This window comes from Pyxicephalus adspersus, chromosome 4, assembly GCF_032062135.1.
Source record: "Pyxicephalus adspersus chromosome 4, UCB_Pads_2.0, whole genome shotgun sequence".
In the NCBI taxonomy this organism is placed as follows: domain Eukaryota; kingdom Metazoa; phylum Chordata; class Amphibia; order Anura; family Pyxicephalidae; genus Pyxicephalus; species Pyxicephalus adspersus.
In genome coordinates, this window is record NC_092861.1 from 92,745,750 (window position 1) to 92,770,272 (window position 24,523).

The 24,523-nt window shown below is 37.2% G+C and overlaps 1 protein-coding gene across 3 annotated transcripts in view; it reads right to left on the bottom strand.

Annotated features, from left to right (window-relative positions):
* AIG1 (androgen induced 1) overlaps positions 1-24,523 on the bottom strand; it is a 128,550-nt gene that overhangs the window by 46,966 nt on the left and 57,061 nt on the right. For 2 of the 3 annotated variants that reach the window (XM_072409019.1, XM_072409021.1), the window contains exon 3: positions 21,339-21,440. The exons of the other annotated variant lie outside the window; for it this stretch is intronic. In XM_072409019.1, the coding sequence (XP_072265120.1) occupies positions 21,339-21,440 (102 nt within the window). The remainder of the gene's footprint in view (positions 1-21,338; positions 21,441-24,523) is intronic. 3 annotated transcript variants of the gene reach the window in all.

Below are 24,523 nucleotides of genomic sequence, written 5' to 3' on the forward strand. Positions count from 1 at the left end.
GCCATTGTGAAACCTAAATGTGTGGTATAGATGTAAAACACGACTGATATATGCAGCTGGATATAGTTACATATTTGGTCCATCAAGTTCAACCACTGGGGAAATAAACATATCCCAGATATAAAACCCTATGGACATAGTTGGTCCAGAGGAAGGCAAAAAAAAACAACCCTGGTACAATTTGCTTTAACAGGGGAAAAAAAATCTCTCCTGATTTCCATGAGGCAATCGGATGTTCCCTGGATCAACGGTCACTAGATATAAAGACTCTCAAAAACAGACCCTCTAGTGCTAACCCTAGCCTTGCTCCTAATTCAAACTCAACTCATAAAATAAGACTTTCTAGTTCGACAGTGAACACATTTCTGAAATAGAAGCCACCCTAATATTACAAATCAAGTGACATAAAGAGGATTATGGAAGAATGTAAGAGGGTTGTAATGGTAATAATAATTACTTCATATGCAGTAAATAATATTGTTAAATTACTATGAATTGCATAGAAATATGTGATAGGATTTTGAGGGTCCTTTGGGGTCACACTTGAAACAGGAAGTGCCGGAAAGGATTTGGCGCCGGGAGTACGTGGAAGTCTTCACGCTACTCCCGTTGGAACGTTTTAACCTGGATAGGCCTGTGGGTGGTAATGGCAAAAAGGGGGAGGAGGAGTTGCGGCGACATCGGTTGATCCTGTGCACCTTTGGGATTGGCTACAGGCCTTTTTCCATCCTGGCTATTGTAGTGGGTGAAAAGATTTCGGAGCATTGTTCGGCTCTTTATGGATACCTTGAAAGCATTAGTGAGGTGTACCAGGTGTATGGGAGACAGGCATAGTTAAAATATGATGAACAACGGGTGGCGGTCCGCTCGATGTTAAGGTGGGACCCTAAGGACATTGGCTTCTGGATGCGTTTGATGATGTCAGCAAAGGTGAGTAATCAGCCCGTTTTTGGGGAGTCCGGAGACCACAACTCCTCTGGTTTCTCTGCCCTGCGGAGAAAGGGGACCTGTTGGCAGTTTAGCGAAGGTGGGTGAAAGTTTGGGAGCTCCTGTTGTTTCTGGCACGAGTGTTGCACGCTGCGGAAAACAGTTTCGCCAAAAGGGAGATGGTCCTGGACAAAGGGAGGGCCCCAGTGAGCATAGAAAGGATGTGTCCTTTCCTCAATAGATACCCGGATCGTGTTGCGGCTTGGGTATTGGGGGAGGGGTTCTTGGTGGGTTTTCAAATCCCGTGTGCCATGAAGCAGGTTCCACTGGTCCCTGAAAATCTGCGGTCAGCTCTGCAACACCCGGAAGTATTTAGGGAGAATCTAGAAAAGGAAGTTAGTTTGGGAGGATGGCGGGTCCTTTTGACGAGCCCCGTTAGGGATTTGGTGGAGTTGGTACCCAAGAAGGAGGCCAACAAATTTCTGTTGATTCACCACCTGTCCTATCCGGCGGGGGGGTTTGGTTAATGCGGTAATAGATCCCAAGCTGTGTTCGGTGTCTTATGCGTCATTTGATAGTGCCATTGCCAGAATTAGGAAATATTTAAGGGGGGCATTGTTGGCGAAGGTGGACATTAAGGCCGCTTTTAGCCTGCTTCCTGTCCAGATGGACAGCTAAATGTGGTTGGGTTGCACTTGGTACAGGAGATTTTTTTAGACCGGTGTCTTCCCATGGGCTGTTCAGTGTCCTGCTCGCTTTTTGAGACATTTAGTACGTTTCTGGAGTGGGTGGTGCATTACTTGTTGGGTGTAATTTCTGTATTACATTACCTAGAATTTTCCTGTGTGTGGGTCCTCCTGGTTCTAGGACATGCAAGGTGTTGTTGGGCACCTTGCATCATGTGGCTGAAAGGTTTGGGGTGGCGTCGGCACCCGAAAAAATGGAGAGTCCAGTTATGGAGTTGTAATTCTTGGGCACTGTAATTGATACAATGGCTATGGAATGCTGGCTCCCGGAGTACAAATTGGGAGTTTGAAAACAGGAAGTGGGGGAAGCATCCGGACGCTAGGAGTTACGTTTACGCCAGTTACAGCCTTTGCTGGGTAAGCTTACCTTTGCGTGTAAGATCATGCCGATGGGCAGGATCTTTGCTCGGCGCTTAGCGGCAGCAACGGCAGGCGTTCGTTGCCCAAATCCTTTTGTGCAGCTGTCAGCTGGGCTGAGGGAGGACTTGCAGGTATGGCAGCTGTTTCTGGAGGAGTATATTAAAAAAGTGTTGTGAATGTCAGGGCTATTGGATTCGGCGGAAATGGATCTTTACAAGGATGCGGCAGGGTCTGGTGGGTATGGGGCATTTCCAAGGGGGGCGTGGCTGCAGGAATGGGTGGAAGGTGGTTTGTTGAGTAAACTGGTTTTGTTACAGTTGTTCCTGATCGTGCTGACAGTTGAATTGTGGGGTTGTCAGTTTGCTAACAAGAGGATTCATTTTCATTGTGACAACCTGGGTGTGGTGCAAGCAGTGAACAAGTGGTCGGTGTCATCGCTGCTAACATCTGGTCTGGCGGTGCTTGCAGTATATTGTGTATTTGTGGCTGGTGCATATTCCAGGCAAATCTAATTGGCGGATGCTTTGTCTTGGTTGCAGTGGCAGAGGTTTCGGAAGCTGGCACTGGAGGCAGACCAACTCTGGACTCCTTGCTGGCAGGAATTGTCGGGACTTGTGACAGAATTGTGATGTCACTTCTTCGGTCAGTGGCTCAGTCCAAGTGGTCTGCTTATACTAAGGTGTAGAAAGAAGGAAACCGTGTTTGCAGTGAGTTTGGTGGGGCTCGGACATTTGAGGACTATGTGGGTTTAGTGTTGTGTTTTATATGTAGAAATGTGGAGCAAGGGGTGGCAGTTTTGGGTTTGAATAAAAAGATGGCCAGTTTGGCCTTTTGGTTTAAATGTTGGGGTGTGCAAGATGCTACAAAATTGTTTATGGTAAGGCAGGTCTTAAGGGGTTTTCGGAAAGCTAGAGTGGTGCTGGACGCTCAGTGTCTGGTTACCTTTACGCTGTTAAAGGCTTTATCGGTACCGTTGAGGGTGATATGTGTGTAAGAATATGAGACGACATTGTTTAACCTCCCTAGTGGTACATTTCTTTCTGGTTTTATATGTCTAAAACATTTTGTTAAACCCACTGAATTAAAGCTGAAAGTCGGCAGTTCAACTGCATCTGAGTTGTTTCAGTTAAAATTAATTGTGTTAATGTACAGAACCAAAATTGTACTGTATGAAAAAAGAACTGAAAGATGGAAGTCAAGAAGGTAAAGGTTTTATGTTAGGCCACAGTTAGTGGAAATTTGAGGGGATTGGGGAAGCATGGGGGGGGGGGGGGGGGGGATGGAGTGGACAATTTTCTGTTACTGGTTGTTTGTGTTAGGCTCCGAGCTTAATATGGATTGTAGGTCATTCCTACGTGTGCTGGGGAGCCAGGAGAGTGGAAATTCGCCCTGAAGGTCACCAATTGGGCATTCCCCGGGCGGAAGGGGTACTGCAATTGATTGGGGTACCAGGCATGTAATGGGGTAGGGTGTTGCCAGAAATACAGAAGTTTTCTAGGCTGGACAGGCCACCGGACATAGTAGTCATTCATACCGGTGGCAAGGATTTAGGGGTGAGGTCCATGAGAGAACTCATCTGGGACATAAAATGGGATTATTTGAGGTGTGATAGCATGGTCCAAGATGGTGGCTAGGACAAGATAGCAGATGGCGTGTTCAGTTGACAGGTTAAACAAGGCCTGGGTTAAGGTTAATAGGGAGGTTGGGAAGTCTATTGCAAGAAATGGGGGCATTGTGGTTCACCATAGGGAATTAGAGTCAAATTATCCATTGCATTTGCGGGGGGATAGTGTTCATCTCAATGCCATAGGATTGATTTGTGGTGTTTGGGGCTGCAGGACGAGATACTTCCGGCCCTGCGAGTGTGGAGGGGCGTACAAGTGTAAGGTGTCACATTTGTGGTGGTGTGAGGTCCTAGGGGGACAGGGTATGGTGGAACTGGTTGGTTAAAAGTGTTTGAAGTGGGGAGAGCCATCTATGGTATGGGGTCTCCAAAATGTTTGAAAGGGTTAAGGTGGTAAGGTCGGTATGTTAGGCGTAATATTGTTCTCGTGGCACTAGAATGGCGTCTGGGAGCCATTTATATATATCAATTAGACACTGATCCTTGGGTAAAATGGTGCTGAAGGAGGCAATTCTCACACGGGCCCAGATGTATTAAACTGGTAGAATTAAGTATTTGTTATTGATTGTTATATGGTAAATGTAAATAAAGTGATTACATTATATATGATGAATGTTGGAAATTAATAAATGTCCGTCAGGCCATTTTCACCATATCCCCAGATGTGTCTGTATTGGTGGTGGTTGTGGGAGAAAGGATTTGGTTTAGAATGGGGCTTTTGCATACCTCAGTCATGAGAATATAACTGTGGTTTTAAACCTCCCCTATGCTATTGAAGATGGAAGAAACTGTTTTGGTTTTAGATATACTTTAACTCCTGAAGTGCATTCCGAATTTAGAAGAAATTGCATGAATAACCTGTCTCTTGGTTTGAACACCACACAACCAGCTCAACCAAAAGTATCATGAGGGGCCATATTACTAATATAATTTTGACTTCTGAAACTCAGCAGGCTGTTGTGTGAGATAACTGTAATCTATGATGCCCTGCTGAAGAATGAGTTGGTGGAAAAACGCTGGGATTGGTATTTTATACCATATTAGCAGTTAAATGTTACATTATGTTTCTTAAATTAAGTGGGGCTGTTATTTTTTTAATAGTGCTGCATTAATAGGTATTGACCCCACGTGGGATATTTTTTGTATTAACAATTATTAATTATTTTTTTGTCCGCATGGCTTGGCTAAAATTTTAAATTTTACAAAATGTTAAATGTTTAAATAAATTACAAAATGTTAGGGGTGTCTTTTTAAGACCTCTGCTGTAGTTTGTGTGTGCGCTAGTCGCCAGGAACTAAAATGTGCTCATAGAAAGGTCACTGTTCTCCAGCAAAGGCAAGTTTGCAAATGTAGAGCAGGCAAGGTGAGAAGCCAATATTTAGACTAAACTTAGGTAGTTAGTGTTGCTAAAAGAAATTGCTTGGAGTAAACAAAGCTAAAACAAGAGGCAAACATGTAGTTTAGAACCACGGTTAAATTCAGGACAGGTGTAATATTGGCTGAGAATTAACAAGGTCACCAATTTAAAATGCAAAAAGGAGTTGCAGCCACAAGCAGCAAGCATTATAATGAGCAACTTGGTAATGTCAGAAGATTCACCTTTAAGTAATAAAATACTTCAGATCGCCTTTTCCTAGCTCCCTGGCCTTTCTAAATCTAAACTCTCTCCACTCTGGGGGGCTTCCCAATCTCTTCCAACAGTGTTAACCAGCAGGATCAGAGGATACAGTAACTGACTAAGATAGATAAGATTTAGATAAGATTTTAGAATTCTGATAATGGGAGAAACAAAAAAGTAGAATAATATAGTCAAGGAAATACGGCAAGTAAATTTCTAGCTGCCCTATATTCTGCATCATAAGATGCGATAACATTTTTCAATCCTCGAGATATAGCAGATATATTTAGTGAGTATTACAGTTCCTTATACTATTTGAGTTTATGCTATTTACATTCTGGTAGGTAAATTCTAGTGCAACACTGCCTGCTTTTTGCACATTTAAGACCAAGAGACTTGAATGGGACATACCTGTAGTGATGGAGCTGCTCTCTCCGCTCCTCCAATGACCTACTACTGACTTCCTCACTCATAACCACATCACACACACGGATACAAGACTTCTCTAGAGCTGCCCCAACTCTTTGGAATGGTCTTCTTCGGGGCAGGGTCCTCTCCTCCTGTATCACTGTCTGTATTAGTCTACCATTTGCAACCCCTATTTAATGTACAGCGCTGCGTAATATGTTGGCGCTATATAAATCCTGTTTAATGTGAAATCACAGCACAGGATTGGACTGACATGAAAAGAAGGCCACCACCACAAAAGGTAAGTAAGCGTCTGGGTTTCAGTTTAGGATAGGTTAGGGGGATAAAAAGGGGTATGGAAGGATTTTACCTAATGCTAAACCTTCACATTAAAAAGGTAAATCTAATCAGCCTGTGGATACTCTGGTTCATTTGTTTTCAACTCTGCATGAAGACATGACACCAGAACCTATAAAGAAGGTGCTCCACCAAACAACTCTGAAAGAAGGTATGCGACCAGGAAGACACCGCAAAAAGATCTGAAAAGTTCTGGAACCAATAAAATACAGTAGTGGATATCTAAGCAGAGGGAGCTGAGTGGAAAGTATCTAGAACAATGCCAACAAAAGCTGTTTGCATCATGAATGGACCTCAGCTGTCTGGATGGATAAAAGCCACTAAGGTGAGTCCCTGACCAAAAAAGGTCCAAAAAAGTGATAACTGTGCATAAAGCACTTGCAACTAATTGATGAGTGAACAGCTAGCAGCAGAAGAAAAAAAAATCTTAAAAAAAAAAAAAATCAGCAGATGGCATGCTATAATACAATTTTTATGTTTTGGAGAAAACAAAAAATTGAAGACTCCCTCTGAAATGGTCTACTCATGCATACTGGGACTTAAATTGTATTAGATTACCTCATAATGGTATTTCCAGAAAAAAAGAGTGCATATTAATGGATATATGAAAGTATGAAGGTAACCATGGCTACTGTTGTGTATTCAGTAACATCTTTTATACAGCTGTGAATATTTGTTTTTGTGCCAGACCATCCTTAACCATTCCCTTTTATTTCAAACTGAAGAAAAGACGTTACAGAATAGTTTCTCACAAGAAGGACAGATTTTCACAAGTTATATTTTATGAACAAAAACACTCCAAATATCCATGTGTCCCTTTACAGTGTCAAAATCTCTTTCCCATATAGTAAATCATATGAAACAACGAAGGGTGTACTCAACTGACAGTTTTGTGTAGAAGACAGCAGGAGGACTTATGTGTTATCTAATAATATATATATATATATATATAAATATATATAGCATATAAATATTACTACTAATAATATAATGCTAATATATTAGTATTATTAGATAACATGTAATTACAATTTAAAAGTTCAGTTCCACGGAAATGCACCAATCATTCCTACTCAGTAGTCAATGCGTAGCTATGTTTTGGATGACCATCTTTCATATTATTTTTGAGGGCACGCAAGGTGTCTTGAAAAAAATACCATTAGTTAAAAAAACAAACTGATGTGGCTAATTTTCTGCTCTTTGATCCACTACCTTTGTCAGTGCTGGTAGATGCATTGAGAAATAAATGAGTGGTACAATAATGCTATATGAATTAGAGTGAGTCTTATCCTAAGAATCCAAAAGTATAACTGTCTGGTTAATAAAAGTTGTTAAAAGCTAATTATATACCTTACCCTAGATAAGCAAGTTTTTGATTTACATTGTTAAGAGAAGGAGCCAAAATGGCTTTACAACAACTGCAACATTCAGCATTTATTCCACAGAGAAACTGTGGTTTTTTTAGCATAAAGCTGAGCAGTGATGTGGCAGTATGAAGCAGTCAGAAGAAAGTTACCCCATCTGAAATCTGTGAATGATATATTAAAGCAGACGATGAAAAAACAGTTGAATTTTCCCTTTAACTAAATTTAAGTAGATATAAATAGTCTGGATAGCATATAAAGGCTTATTTATTGTTTCTTTTTTTAATCTCACTAATTTGTGTGTGGTTATGCTGTTTTATGGTGTTGAAATGGTGGTGATTCCTAAAGGTGACAATCATGTCAGCTGATCACTACTTGGGCAGTTGTTTGTTTTGCCTTTATGTTGGCAAAAATAACAGCAATCATGTTGATCACAAACTTAATAAATGGACAAGTTTTTGCATGGTATTGATGCTGAACTCCTACAGCTTTCACTGCAGTAATTTTTTTGCTATTACAAGAAAGGTCTGATCTGCAAGGGGACCTACACTAAGAGATTTTGTAAACTGACATTTCTGACGTGGTTCTTTAAAAATACTGTCTGGATGGTGTTTTGATAATAGTTGAAAATATTATTTATATTAACCTAAAAGTGACACTTTATGAATCACCAATCCAGAATAAATAAATCATGCAGCTAATTTTCAAAGTTATTTGCATGCTAATTTTTGGTATATGACTGAACCCACTATAACTAAAATATCAGCTTTACATTTAAAGCAATTAGAATTATTTGCAATGAGTTCAACAGTGATATTTTAACATCCCCTCTCAGTATAGGTCCCTTTTCAGCGCAAGATTAACCCAATATGATTTAAATAGGTGCAGCAGAAAAAAAGATTGAATATTACTTTTGAAATCATCTATATATGAGATTTTTGTAATTTACATATCATACATAATGTGGGAGATTAGCATCAAAATGCACTCACTGCACTGTCCCAAGCTTTAAATTAAATTTCAGGGTGCTTATTCACAAAAACAGCAAAATAAGATAAATTTTTGGGGTTTCCCTAGCAGGGAATAAAACAGCAACCCAGTCAGAAATAGTGGTTTCTTACCCACTCATTATTTAAAACATGTGTACACTGTTTCTAACACGTGAAACCCTGAGAAATGCTGGGCATTAAAAATACAACAAATGGTTCCAAATGCATTTTAATTTTTTTCTTTGCATTTTTGCGCTTGGTAATTTAACAAAGCCAAAAATGAAGTAGATAGTTTATTAAAAAATAAAAGTTTCTGTGATAATTTAGAGTTGTATTTTAACTAATGTATATACATTCAAATTACAAAAATTACTAATCAGATAAAATGTATACAATTTAAATTGATTCCATCTTAAACAGATATGTAAATGCCATATAAGCACTGGTACCTGACACAGCACTTGCAAAGGGGAAGTCTGTATATATGCAATACACATTTCTATCAGGCAGAATCACATTTATCACTTTCTAAGCCATCAAAAGTATAATGAATATAAACATTGCATGATATCAGGGGTATTGCTTGATATTATGTTGACATATTTAGCTACTTTACTTCAGTATACTTGAAAAGACCACTTTTGCTTATTGTGTAACTCCTGCTACATTTTAAGGTGCCTAAAGGCATAAAATCTGTTTTTCTGAACCTGAAACTTACAGCAATATATATTATAAAAAGTATATCTCTGTATGAACCGAAACCCTGTCAAATATCCCATGGTGAATATAAAGTGAGGGCCTCAAATGCACAGCATTCCAGCAGCCTTCATCCCTGCCATTTTGCCATTTGGAGCTCTGAAGAAGGTGGGGGCCATGGACATGGACAAGTTTGTCCTACTCCTAAACCCAGTAATGCTGTGATTCAGTACTGTAAAAGCCTCATTTTGTTTTTGTGTGCTTACTATTTAATAAATAGGAAATAGAATAATCTTAATAAGAATTATAAAGATTTTTATTGATATCCAAGAAAGTCACTTTTAAGAAATAAGCCAATGAAAAAAGCAATAATTTTCAAGGTGCAATATATGTCTCTAAACAAAAGCTTACTCCGTTACTGTAGTCATGTGGCTTTCATTTTTATGCTGGTCATACACACAATTTACAGGGCATTTCAACTGTTTTTAACAAGATTTGGTTGCAAGAAAAGAACAAAAAAAGAAATCATTCAAGGCAATTAGCCACTAACAGTTTTTCAGGTCAAAGTACTGATGTAGCCGCTGGTTGAAGCAAAGCAGGATTTATACACACATAAGTATACATAGCAGCAGTGCCTGAGCATCTTGAAGGGAGCAAAGGCCTTACAGACTTCTCACCTGAAGCAAAGAGTATGTTTCTGCTTTTCACAGGCTGCTAAATAATTGTAATTTTTTACAATAATGAGAGGGTATCCTTAAAGCTGGATACAAATATTTTCATGTTAATATATTCCTGAGTAGCCACAAGGTTATAAATCCAATTGTGTGCACAAATGGCTTTGGTAAACCTAGTTATTATCTTGTAAAATTAGGTGATATCATCACTGTGATACACATACAGCCAACACAGAGAGCAGAACTTTAGGAGGAACACAGATATTTCCCCTTTACAACAGACTACTTTCTTAGAACTACAATGATTTGAGATACAAGTTTTGTGAAACTGCATAACAAATATTTAAGTCAAAATACACATGCCTTATACATTTACAAAATATTTACTTATTCCAGAGTTCACCTTTAAGATATAAATAAACTGAGTATGTTTTTACAGTGCTGGCAGGTTCTCTTTAAAGTATAATTAGACTCAGTAAAGATGTTGACCTCTGTGCAAACATTTAAGGACAGTGTATTAAACAGTATGTTCCTAGAATAATAAAATAACTAAACAGGGATAATAAGTGATGATAAATGATCTAATTAAATGTTTCCCTGTCAGGCTTCTCTGTTGGAAAGCTGCAGTTTAAACTGAAAGAATATTTACTACTAAGCAGCTGATTCAACATTGTGTAATACAGCCCATGTATTTTATGACTAACAATGCATGCTTGCACCATTACTGAACAGAACATGCTGTATTTTGGTACAATTTAAATTGGCACCGTTTTATCACTATTCTAAACATAGTAGATTGAAATGTGTATCAAATATTTCTTTATTTTAGCTACAATTCCCCAAAATATTACATTTCTAAATATAGATATGTTTTAAGTGAGAAATAGAAATGTTATTGTTTTGATAAGGGAAAGTTCAGCACTTCAATAATAATGAACATAAAGATGTTACTAGCAAGTAAAAGGACATGCAAATTATTTTACAAAAGCAGATATTATTATGTAAGTCTAGCCAAAGTGTGCTTAACTCCAAAAGTTCTTACTTAACACACTAGGATGGTTGTGCACACATTTTTGCGTGTAATAATTAATGAGGTAACTACAGACCTATAGGTCCGATGCAGAATTTGGGCCTGGCCGTACCGGATGCGGATGCAGTCCGGTTCCAGGCACAGGTCAGGGCAGGGCAACAAAATGCAAGCGCCCACAGTGACAGACCACTGAACGAAAGACCTGCTCAGTGCAGACCTTTCCCACTGACAGACTGCCTTAGTGTTTACCTACCTGTTTCTCAGTTCCCGCACTGATTCCCTTCTTCTTGTTCACACTGAGCTCTCAAATGCCTCTTTTCCTCCAACTGGCCTCTTTAGTGATTGTTTAGATAGCAGCGGTGGCAGGGCACAGGAGAGAGAAAGACAGAAGTGGATTCAGATGGGATGATTGGAAACTGAGAAGCAGCCAGGGCCAGGTTTTGTATGCAGAGCCACAGAGATTGGTGGTAGTACTACCCGGACCTTGGCACAGGCTAAGGACCTTATCCCACCCTAGTTCCTGCTAGTGCCACCTCTTGTTGTGGGTCTGCACACAGATTCTAGGTTCATTTGCCTCTCAGTATCCACTTATACATTCATCTGACATTCACATAAAACCCTACTGGCCCCATGAAAGCAGAAGCCCAGTTTTCATTGCAACTATTGTGACCACTGGCCCTAAGAAAAATTAAAAAACTGTGTTATAATTGACAGAAAATAACAGAAAGGGTCTCACCTGGCAACATTAAAGTGTATGTCTAAGCAAAATAAAAGAAAAAACATTTTAATACAGACAAGACTTCCCATGTGTTTATCTCTTAAAAACACTGCAAGTAAAGAAAAATATCTGTTTACTTGATAAAAATACAATGAGCTCTCAAATTACTGATCTTCCTTTAAAGGGATAACCTTACCAGGGGAATCAATTTGGGTATGCTTTTATATTTAGATTTGTTACTACTCTTTGTGCTTGTGCTCTATATATGCAAATTGACTATAGAAATATGTATGTTGTTTAACATCTCAAAAAATGTCTGAAGAAGCAGATTTATTTTATGAAATGTGTTGAATATGTATTGAGATTGTATGAATATGTCCTAAAATGTACTGAAATTGGATCTCATTGAGAATTGTATTAATGTTTCCTAATTGTTTTAAAATGTTATTTACAATATATTCAAATTTTATTAATTTTTTATTAATAGTTTTGATAGGGGATGGCTAAAAAGTTCTAAGTAAAAAGTTTTTTTATAGATTATGATGAGGATGTGCCATCAGTAAAAATAGTTGCTGTGAAATTATGTAACAGATTATATTGTTAATGGTTGATGGTTTAGTTAACCGGTTATATGTAAAACTTTAATTATTTTATCTTAGGATTGTGACTTTGCCAGGGAGGTTGGTAATTCAACCTTTCAGTGACAGGCCAGCAAACAAAATATACTGGCACATTAAAGGTAGTGCCCACCCAATCTGAGTGCTCTCAACAGTTATATGGCTGTTTGGCATGCAGCTTCCCTACTTGATTGGCTTGCAGCACTGTTGCTGTATGATCGTCCTTATCCGCTGACCCCTCTATTCAAGCTAATCATTAGTATTGTAGTTTGCTAGCTAAGCCTGTTTTCTTGTAAATATACCCCACACACCACACAATAGGATGCAAGCAGTGCTTTCTTATATGGGCTGTACTACTTTGTAGAGTGCTGTGACAGTGATTCCAAGAATTTTAAATAATGAAGAGCGATGCAAAAAAGAGTTCAGCGGATAGCAATGGAAAATGAGTGCTGGGGGACTCACCAACAAATTCAGACTGTGCTTTAACTCAATGTCAATAAATGAGATATATGCAAAATTTCATTGTATATTTGTTCATAGAAAATACATACATTTGGCAGTGCATGTGCAGAATGCAAAATGGGTGTGAAAAAATGTCAAATGTATCATTGCTATACACTCACAGCCTTAAGCCTTCTTTAAACTCCCCAATTAAAAAATGAAAAAAATATTTTCTAATAAAAGGACAACCTTTTAAATATGTGTTCAGATCATGTATGGAAGCTCAGTATGAATATTTTATAATATATATATGTATTTATAATTTTTCTTTTCAGTATTACATACTAAGAAAAAGGACATTATATAAGGACTGCTTACCAATCATTGTAGATTTTGTCATTATGAACCATAATATGAAACCACTTATGTTAAAATCTTTATTGTAACTAAAAGCACTAAATGTCCTATTTACCTAAGAATTCTTCAGACCCCATACTGGCTGAATGACAGATCTGGGGTGACAATCGCAGGCACTGGATAGCTCTGTGTAGGCATTCTTGGAACATGCTAGTGTATCTGCATAAAATGTGTCTGCTAAATCTGTACAAAAGATTTTTTTATGTGCTGTGTTTTCTTCCAGTGTACTATGTTCACAGAGATCCCCTGGAAACACTAAAGTACAGAACTCTGCTGCCCCTGTTATTTTTCCTTAGCAACTTGTAGCATTTGCTATGGATTTAAACTGGCAAAGCTTGCAAGAATCCAGCATGAAGGAAATACTGGAAGTTCAACAGCTTTCAAAACTGTGAGTGAGCCAATTTAATAGCTGTAATTCATCTTGTTCCCCAATAAAATAATTGTTACTGGGTACACTGTGATCATATGCAAAGTGAAAAGGGAAACCAGTTCAGACATGTACTGTATCCAGCCCTGATAAAAATCATTTGAACTGAATGCCAGTGTTTGAAGGCTGAAATTTAAACAGTATTTAAGTATATATATATATATATATATATATATATATATATATATGCCAATGCAAAGGTCTGGGAAACTGCTAGTGATCCTAGTTTGTAATGTAATTTTCTTAACCACTGAAAGATGCCATTCTATGAAATAAAAGCAAAATTTCAAATATAATAATAATAAATAAAGGTTTGCATATATGAATTGGCAGTGTAAAACATCCTAGGTTGTGAAAAAAACTTTTTTTTGCAGGGGGAAATTGATTATACTTTGTTAATTATATTTTGGTTTTATATTAACACACAAATACATCATACACCAACATATAACTATGTTTTAATGTTTGCTCCTGGCATATTTTTGAAACACTCTTAATATATCTGCTTATGTAATACTCAAAGATGGAATGCAAAACAAAATATACATGTAACATTTAAAAAAAATGGTTGGCAAAATACAGCAAGTATAACAATGTGTGTCAAAGCTGAATGATTTTGTACTAATCATTAGCATTTTGACTATGATGAGATCAGTAAAAAAAAACACATTGTGACTTTGGTGGGTCCTGCAAACTCAAAAAATGCACCTCCAAGGTTTTTAAGATGGTTGTACCTCATGATATAGGAGTCTTACTAGAACCCACCAATGTAAAATAAGTTACAACTAACTTTTTAAAAATTGTGAAAATCTACTTCAAATATCCAGTCACGGGAGAAGTGTTTTTAAGTGTTTTTCCTGTTTTTAATTTCATTATCAGTTTATCTTCATATGCAACTGAAATAAACAGGAATTTGTTTTTAACATCACTCGATAGTTTAAGTAATCTTAACTGTTTTTGAGTAAAGATTCTCAACACCTTTAAAAAATCCTCTTTCTTGTTGCACTCAATTTTCAGTGATTTCTCATATATATTTTGTTTGTTCTTTGCTTTGTTATGATCCTATCTTTTCATTTTGGTTGTTGTATTATGCTCCCTTTCATCCAGCTAGCACAGTTATTTATTATGTGTTAGTTATGTGTTGCATATCCTATTCATCTTCCTGTTCCCCTAGCAAAGTGAGTATTCACCTAGCTTAGTAAAAAAAAATTGAATCTGTGGTCACTTTAAACACACAACTACGGACAAGGGGGAATATTTTCTTGAATAATATTATATGAATGAAAGGAACATCGCTTTACTTAATTAAACACACTTTGTTACATGACCAGTTTATTCTTCATTACTAAATTATCCCTCTTGAGACCTGTAACAAGTATGGAGCTAAAGGCAGCTAGGCAGTTAGTATTTTTAGTAGGTGGGAAGCTGTGGTGACTTCCCTATTTCTCACAACAGGTGCAATTAAACTTTGGATAGGATCATTGAACATAAGGATAATGTCACATTTTCCTAAAATTGTATTTAATGGAATCGTCTATTATTTTATTTGTACTAAACACACATTTCTGTTTTGTTTTTTATTGAACATTAAAATTTGTAGAAATATTTTACATTTCTAGTGTCCTGCTGCAAGTAATAATGTTCTTTTCTTGCTGACATAGTTGCTTCCTATATATTGTGAATAAATTCAGAATATGCTGATCTAAGAAATACCAAGAACAATAAACTTGAAGGTATACATTGAGGGAATCCAGTACAAGCAAAACATATCAGACCATAGGGCAGATGTGTCCTTCTCACGGTGATAATCTTATTGTAAATACCTCAAGTGATAGGTAAACTCTTTTCTATGTGGAGTGCACATATGTCTTCAATTGAAAGAAATGCAGTCTGCCAGGTCTGAGCAGATCACAAGTCTGAACACTCAAAGGGGTGGAATTCTGTTGCCGTGGTTGCATGTCAAATAAATAAATGAGATACCTAGGGAAGCTTCCACATTCTTGTGGTCTGATTAAGTCATATTTACCATAAGCTTGTATAAAAGCAATTGAGTTTTAACTGCAGAACCATAACACAGTGTTCCATGTTTCCACACCCATATGGCACTGTTAAAGACATTCAGGGTGGAAAAATACCCTTTAGTGTATTCATGCCTTAGAATATTAAATGCTAAAAAGAAATTTTAAACTATGAGAGATAAAGCTGATCCACCAAAGAAGTTATTTGTAGTTAATCAGAGAGATTCATGGCTTTAAGATATTTATCTCTTCTCATAAAGACAATCATTTCAACCAGTCTTTATTCACCTTTTTTTAGTTTTAAAAGTAAGAGAATAAAACAAAACTAATTGCTTTCCTGGCAAAGAACCTGCAAATCCCCTATTCAGTTCAATACCAACCTATATGCTTTCCATCATAAAGCAAAAAATCAACTTTCCTAAAAACACTGCACATTTCTAATAGCCACCATGTTCTTTCATATCAGTCTGGCTGTGGGAGATCACAATTTTCACTATTACCTATATCTGGTAAACTGCTATTGGGGACTTTTTATTAAAATAAATTAAATTGGAAATTGTATTTATTTTTTCATTAATGGTCTTTCTTACCAGTGGGACCTTTTGTTGTTATAAACCCTGCTATAAAGGCTTTAAAAATTGGCAGTTCATTGTGGTACCAACTTTAGCACTGGTGCAAATGTTAAATTATAGGAGCTGAGGAGTCAAGATGCATTTTCAGATCTGTTTCTTCTCTTTATCCTTCCGCTCTTTCTTAACCATTGCTTAGCTAATGGAGCTGACACAAGTACTTAATTGTAGATTTTTTGTTGTATCAGGAAAAGAAAAATGAGCACACTTAAATAAGCAGGATTTAACCTTGGTTTCATTGTGAGTAGAATCCATTAAAGATATGAAATAAAAAAAGATTTTACATTTTTAACAAATATTTAACTTACAAAATTGTTTTTGTGAACTACAGTAAATACTTGGTTTTCAGCAACTGAAACATACATTAGTTTTGTAGTAAATACCCTTAAGTAGAAAAAAGCAAACGTATAACGAGAGAATGTGTAGGCAACTGCCGTTAGAACCTCTGTCTGACTGTCATGCTGATCCAATGGCTCCAATATTTTTCAGAATACTGTGAGTTTTCTATAGCCTAGGATCCTGTTTTTTACTATTTTATTTTGACCTTTTTTTAACCTTTAGTCTGATACTTTCTGATTTTCAAAAGTCAAAATTATTTTTAATTTTGTTCTATCACTTATTGTCTGAGGAATCTCAACCCTTTAAAAAAATCAGTCTTTGTATGTAAAGCATATTTTCAACAGCAACTTCTACCGTTCTTTGTCCCATTATCCCTTCATTAAAAAGAAATAAGTGTGTTTCCTGAATGCAATTACTAGAAGTTCCTGTGTACTGTGAAAAGTGTAGTAATGACCTGAATGTGTCTGAATCAAGGCTTGTTGAACTAAATTACATATCATTTGGCAGGTGGTATATCTCATATGAAGGTAAGCTTTAAAATGGTAAAATAAATAAAACATATTTGTAAGAGAGGTCACACCTTTTTTTAATATGGGTTTTATATTTTTTTTTTATATGAGTTTTGCTATATAAAAAACAGAAGGGCCTGATTTAATAAATCTTTCCAAGGTTGAAGATAAGACTATCATGGGAAAAACCTGTATTTTCTAGCAAACCTGACATTGATCTAGCCCAGGATAGAAAACATTTACCAAATAATAGCAAAAGATTTTAAGAAATCCATTTCATGTTTGCTGGATCACCCATGATAGTCTTCTCCAGTCTTGAAGAGCTTTAATAAAACAGGCCCAAGGGGTATTTTGCAAAGCAAATGGGGAGGGTAGTTATAGATCCTGCTGTACTTAATGTCTACTTAGATATAAGAGCTGTGGCTCTTATTCACTGCTCTATCAGTATTGTTTCCACTCCTCCTATTAGCTTGACTGTTCACAAAATAAAGGTGCTGCAATTAAAGAAAAGGGGCAGCCTCTCATCTCTGGAGTAGAAGGAAGTACTATGAAGTAGGAATACATTTTCAAATTCTACAAATCTATGCAGTAATCTAAACATCATTTTTTATTTACAAATCTTTCGATAAAAAGTGTTAAGGCTGGAGTTCTGCTTTAGGCTAAAACATCTTTTTTTGCATTGATGTGCACCAAAAACACAAACATGAAAAAAAGTAATGTTGCAATATTTTCAATATACAAGACAATAACGAAAGACAGCATTTTTTTTCGGCAAGAAAAACTGTATTCAATAGCTCATGGAATACCATATATATTTATTTATGTTTGTATATGGTATTCTATGAGCTATTATCATTGAATACCGTTGTTTTTCTGGATAAAAAAACAACTTTTATCCTGGTTTGGGGTTGGCAGCACTGCCCTATGCGGAAATTTTAAAAGTACTATTTTCGAACACTTCTCCACTGTTGCACTTGTTCACATTCTTAAAATTTTCAAAATGTTGGTGGCAACTACAAATTAACAACCAATGCATTTGTTGAACCTTTGCAAGATATGCAAACACTGTCAGTGAAGTCCATGCAAAGCTTCTCCAGTCACTGTTTAGACCTTGGTTGCAGTTTGTAGTTGGATTAATGTAGCATTCACATTGTCTTTGACACTCCCAGAAATATTAAGGTTAATAAACCTAAGCTCTGGCTTTTGCACAGCGCGATAGCGACATTACATTTTCAGAAGAACTTTTATCTATTATGTTTTCCCTGCTATGCATAGGATAGTGACTGTAGGTCTGATTTAATAAAGCTCCCCAAGACTGGAGAAGATAGACTATCATATGAAAACCTGGGTGATTCAGCAAACTATATACCTATATAACAAACTAATATTTCAGTACTACAAATTAATAGTGTCTACTTATTTAAGGATTTGGAAAAGCCTTTATGAAAGGGCTCAACTCTCATCAGTGTAACACTTTGCATTATGTCAAGCAATGGTGTTCAGCTATGTCAGAAGGGATTCTCAATATCATCCTATGCAAAATTTGTTTGAGGGCTTAATAAATAAAAATACCCAATAAAACTCTCTGATAAGAGACTCTGCAAAAGGATTTTATTATGTACTAGTTGATTACCCGGCGTTGCCCGGGTTTTTATTTTTTGCAATCCTATATTATACAGGAAAAGGAATCAAATAAAGTTACAGTGTTAAATCAAAGACATGTTTTTTACAGGTTTTAAAAGTATAAGTACAATATACAAATACATTAAGATACAATTTAATTCCACTAACCTAAGTTAATATCATAATAATTGCTGTTTTAATAAGAACATTGTGCTCATGAAACATCCTTTGTAACTTTAAGACAATCTGAAATTTTGTTCCTGAGATGTAGGTGCACCTCTGGTCAGTTTCTATTAGTTTGTTTTCAATAAAATATAGTTGTAAAAATGTTAGTGGTTGATCTGGCAGGAGAAGTAATGATCCCGCTTTATGGTAAATGTGCCCTTGCACCGTGAATGTGGATGGAAATCCAGGTTGTTGAACAACTGATATGGTGCCAAATGATGTCTTTTGGAAACATGAGTTGTATTTTCTGATATTCTTAAGAAAATGCTTTGACTCTGAGGTATTTGCTGATGTGTAATTCCAAAGTTCTTGTGGTGGTATTTCCAGTTGGCAGAGTTTGACTTTTCCTTTTTTGCAGAAAATACCAGGAGACTCATATTTAAACTTCTTGGCTTGACAGTAACTACAAACCATTTCCATTTCTGCGATGGTAACACTTGCATGCTGCGAGTAGTCCTTATGTGGATCATAGTGGTATCCTTCCAATGTTAAGCTAAAATGCTCTGCAGTCCGTGATCGTCTGGCTCTTTCTCTCATTTCCTGTACTCGGTCTCAGGCTGTTGTACTGTCTCTGAAGCTCTAGATGTAGTGGCTTTATTTCTCTTATCCTGTAGTTGGGCCTCATGCTGTTGTCTCTGAAGCGCTAGATGTAGTAGCCTTTTCCCTCATTTCCCGTAGTTGGGTCTCACGCTGTTGTACTCTCTCTGAAGCTCTAGATGTAGTAGCTCTTTCTATCATTTCCTGTACTTGGGTCTCACGCTGTTGCACTGTTTCTGAATATCTAGATGTAGTAGCTCTATCTCTCCTATACAGTAGTCGGGCCTCATGCTGTTGTACTGTCTCTGAAGCTCTAGATGTAGTAGCTCTTTCTCTCATTTCCTGTACTCGAGTCTCACGCTGTTGTACTGTCTATGAAGCTCTAGATGTGGTAGCTCTATCTCTGTTATCCTGTAGTCCGGTCTCATGCTGCTGTAGTGTCTCTGAAGCTCTAGATGTAGTAGCTCTCTCGTGCAGCTTGGCAAGTGTTCTATTCCTGTCCTCGGGATTTTCTTGTCTACGGTGTTGTTTCATTTTTTTTGCCTTTAATTGCACTCGGCCAATTGCCTTACGTTTTCTCGAAGGCATTATTACAGGCCAGAAATTTTTAAGGGTTTAAAAAAAAGTATGTAAGCAAAAGGCACACTGACACATACATACATACAAATATACCTCTGACATATACCACAGCGCTGTACAAAGATCAGCGCTGCACTTACATGACTCTAAATCATTTGTCTAGCAACTTTAGTTTTAATGTCTCGATGCATTTCTGAGTGATGGTGGAACATAGCAAGTTTGGTTGAATTGTCTCCATGCATTTCCTAGTGATCACATACACACATCTATATATGTAATACATACATTCAAATAAAGCTCTGACATATAGCACAGCGCTGTTTATAGATCAGCGGTGCACTCACATGAGTCTGAGTCATATGTCCAGCAAGTTTGGTTGAATTGTGTCGATGCATTTCCTAGTGATGACATACACACATACATACATACATATATCCAAATATAGCTCTGACATATAGCATAGCACTGTACAAAGATGACTGGTGCACTGACATGAGTCTCAGTCATATGTATGGCAAGTTTGTCTGAAATGTCTCCATGCGTTTTCGAGTGATGGTGGAACATCCATACACACTTACAGTTGACATTCAAAAATCCAGCAAACTCCAGACCTGAGGAGTGCCTGATTTTAAAAAATTCCAGATTTTTGAAGCCGATACTTACGTACACACACAGGGCACCCTTCCTCTCGCAGCACCCGCAGACATCTGGCACAGTTCCAGGGGGCAGGTAGCAGGGACGTCTCAATGTGTATTTAGTTTAGCAAACAAGACCATCTTCAGAACAGCGCCATCAAAACATAGGTGACCAAACTGTGTACTAAAGTCCCTGTATTGAAAATGCGCTCCCAAATTAATGCCCGAAAACTGAAGGAAACGGATTATCGATGGCCAAATTTTCAATTGTCAACTGTACATACATACATTCATCAAATTTTGTATATATAGATAGTAAAAATATGAATCCCACCAGGGTATTCAGTAGACATTCTGTACCCAGATTGAACCAGAGGGCTTCCACATATATTATTATTTAGTATTGATATAGCTCTAACATATTACAAAACACTTTACAAAGCCTAAAATTCCTACCATAGTCATTAATACAATCTAAGGTCCTTTTTTTCTTTCTTGGGGGGAAGCCAATGAACCTAACTGCATTATTTGGGTTGTGGGAGGAAACCACGCAAACACGGGGAGAACATGCAAACTCCATGCAGATAGTGCCCTGGTCGAGATTTAAAACTGGGAGCTAGAGCTGCAAAATGCTAACCTCTGAGCCACCATGCTGTCCATAACCTGGATATTCTTTGTAAATAAATAAATTGTTCACTTAACAAATATTTGATTATGTAAGAAAATTGTAATAAAATGATAATATATTATTGTAACTATGTCATTCAAACATTTTACATAGTGATGTGCATTTGAATGCAATGTTTTGTTTAAAATACTAAGTACACTTACCATTCCATGGTTTAGCCACGGTGGTATGAAATTATCCAGCAGCTTTGGATATACCAGTTCCCTGTCGTATATATAAAGAGTCCAGAACATTGTCACCACAAACTAAAAAAGACACAAAAAAAGGTAATTTAAATTATTTAGGCAAGGTGTACGATATATTTTAAATACATTTAATTAGTGTTGTAAAATAAAAATGCATTTTTCATATATCCTCTATTATCCTAATATTGCTCTTTTTTATCAAGTAGCTATATTTGACAACAATCCTAATGACTCTAAGGCTATGTTCAGACTGGCAGGGAGGTTCACAAACTATGCACCATGTAGTTTAGAGAGACCATGCTCTATTTTTTAAGGTCTGCTTTAAGTAAAAATTCCCCTCCTTACTTCAAAAAACAGAATTCTTTTTTATAGTATCCAAAAGGGTTAAACTAAACTAGTTTTTCATTAGGTCCGATTTCGCAGGAAGTATTCCAGGCCCAAATCCATACTTTGAGGAGAATGTTAATTTATTTATAAATGTTAATATGGTAACGTACTGGAAAAAGAAGATAAGCTTCTAACTGTGGTGTAAACGAACCAGGACTGTAGTGACAAGTGAAATATCAGAAAGCAAAAACACCCTTTTTCTGATGTGTACAGCTCTTCTTCTAAAAAAGGATTCTTTGAGTACCATTGTACTCTAAAATTGGGATCAGATGGAATTATTTCACATTTCTGCTTTTTGATGTCCTCTGTTCCTCTTCCTAAAAGTAGTTATATTTTTTGATTAGCCCCTGCACTAACATAACCCTGCAGCCCTCTTTTAGATGCATATGTACATTACCCTAGGTATACACTCCAATCAATGAATATACTGTTTGGTTGTACAACATCTTCGAAATAAAATGGATTTTCATTTGGATTTTATGTAATGGACCTAAATTAGCAACATATCATATATATTTTAGTATATACCAGGATATCCATCAGTGCATCAAGTCTGCAGCAGCACTTGTCAGGCAGAGTGATCTCCCACCCATCAATCCAAACAAAGTTCAAGAAGTCATATCATTAGTTGATTATGGTCCAATTGTTTGCAAAGTGTCACATATTCTTTCACTTGATGTCTGTTTACATACAGTAAATGGTTCAGAAAAGCCTGTGACACGGCAACACCACTAAGAAAGCAACAGGACCAATAGGTACTCCAAACAGGTCATAGACAAAGCTGTGGAAGAGTATTCACAGTTGAATTATAAAAAAAATTTTTTTTTTTAAATAAATATTATACTCATACTATTATATATACTGTAAAATAAATGTTCTTGAAAACAATGCTTTTACACATATAAATCCAATGTATTGCATTCAATACAGTTATTTTGTATTGAATGCAATACAAATGAATTTTGAATTTCTCGCCCCGCCGGCAACATACACAAGCACCAACGACACCAGTGACTCAATGAGTGCAGAGGACGCCAGAGGAAGAAGAAGGAAGACAGAGATCGCAGGGATGAACAACGCGGGATGCCGGACGATCAGGTAAGTGCTGTATTTACTCTCTTTCCCATAGGTTTACCTACCCCAAGTGTGACTCAGGGTTACCACTTTCAGCAACTTTTTTCTGCCCTGAGTCACACTCAGGGTTACCGCTAGGGAGGTTAAACAATACTCTAGGGGTACTAAAGGTGTAAAGTGTGCCAAGCAATATACCACACACCATTAGAACTGTTGATACAAAGTAGGGTTGATCTTTGCTTTTATTTTGTTGACACCAAATTGTGACTATTACTATTTCAATAAATCATGAAAAGGTGACTTTGTTCCCCTTTGCAAGGATCCCAATACCTGTAGCTGAATTTCCATTGTCCCCTGACCATACTGAAGGGCCGTGAGTCCAGGATTGTCTGATTTGTTTAATGTTTGGGTGGTGGTCTATTTTGCACTCTTAAAGACAAAAAAAAAATCACAGTTAATGAATGCTACCTAAATATTGTTGTCCTCCGTACAGAAATTTTCTGACCCGACATTCAGGGAATAAATTTTAAACTCCCCCATTTTCAGAATGGTAGGAATCTATGTGCTGGACTGAAGGGTTCCTCATCTGAACTGGTCAAAGGTGGAATTGCGACAGACGGTGGAACCTGTTTAACCTGTACAGTCAACTCCTCAATGAGACCTGTATAAGGTTCCTGGTCACCAACCTGTGCCGATACGCCAACTGCAGCAGATTTTTCAATGCAGCTGCGCTTAACCGTGGTTTCTTCCTTGCCTAACGCCTGGTCTTCCTTTGTCCAGGTGTCAGGGGGTAAATCCCTGCAGACTCCACTGGTCTGGCTCCCCCTTCTGTAACAACTTCAGGACTGCTTGGTAAGGCTTCCATCTCCTCCTCCTCATCCACCAGCTCAGACTAAGATGGTGCTGCAGGGGCTTCAAACACTGGGTCACCCTGAAGGGGTGCAGCTACACTCCACCATCTGAGCAGCAACAGCACTCTAACCTCTATGAGTTTCTTGTGTTTGGCTTATCAGATATTTATATAAACAAGCAAGCCAACAGATGTACCTAATAAGGCGGCCAATGAGTAAATGATTTAGCCCTTTCTATAAATATTTGGAGTATATAATTAGTAAAAATAGATGTATAAAGTTTGTGAAATAACAAATTAATTTGGATCATACTTGATAATCAGAATACCGACATCTGTCCTTTTGAAAGTGCAAAGGGCTATTGTTTTTTCATACATGATGGGAAATGATTCAGTTTACTGTATTATATCCCACACCCAATTGGTATTTTGCCTTATAATGTCTATTGCGGTTTAGCCCCTGTTTTAAGTGTTGCTGTAGACTGGACATTAAATCTGATCTCTTACTTCTAAAGAAAATAGGCTTAAAGAGGACTTAAAAGCTTTCAAAACTTTGCCAAATATTTACACGTTTCTGAAAAACAAGCTTCTGTTTGTCTTGGTGATAGCCACAAGAGACTCTTACAAATAGTTATTGTACTTCAGGAACATGTCATAGTCTCCTAGGGGAAACATTTGTTCATATACAACCCTAATGTGAGCACATGCTTTATTACAGTGTCCAGTTTTGGAATATTAGAAATTAATGTTTGCTTTATTTAAGGATTTTGCTTATGTGTGTTAGGATTAAAGCATCTCTCTAAAAAAAAATGGAAAAGCTCCTCCCTCTATC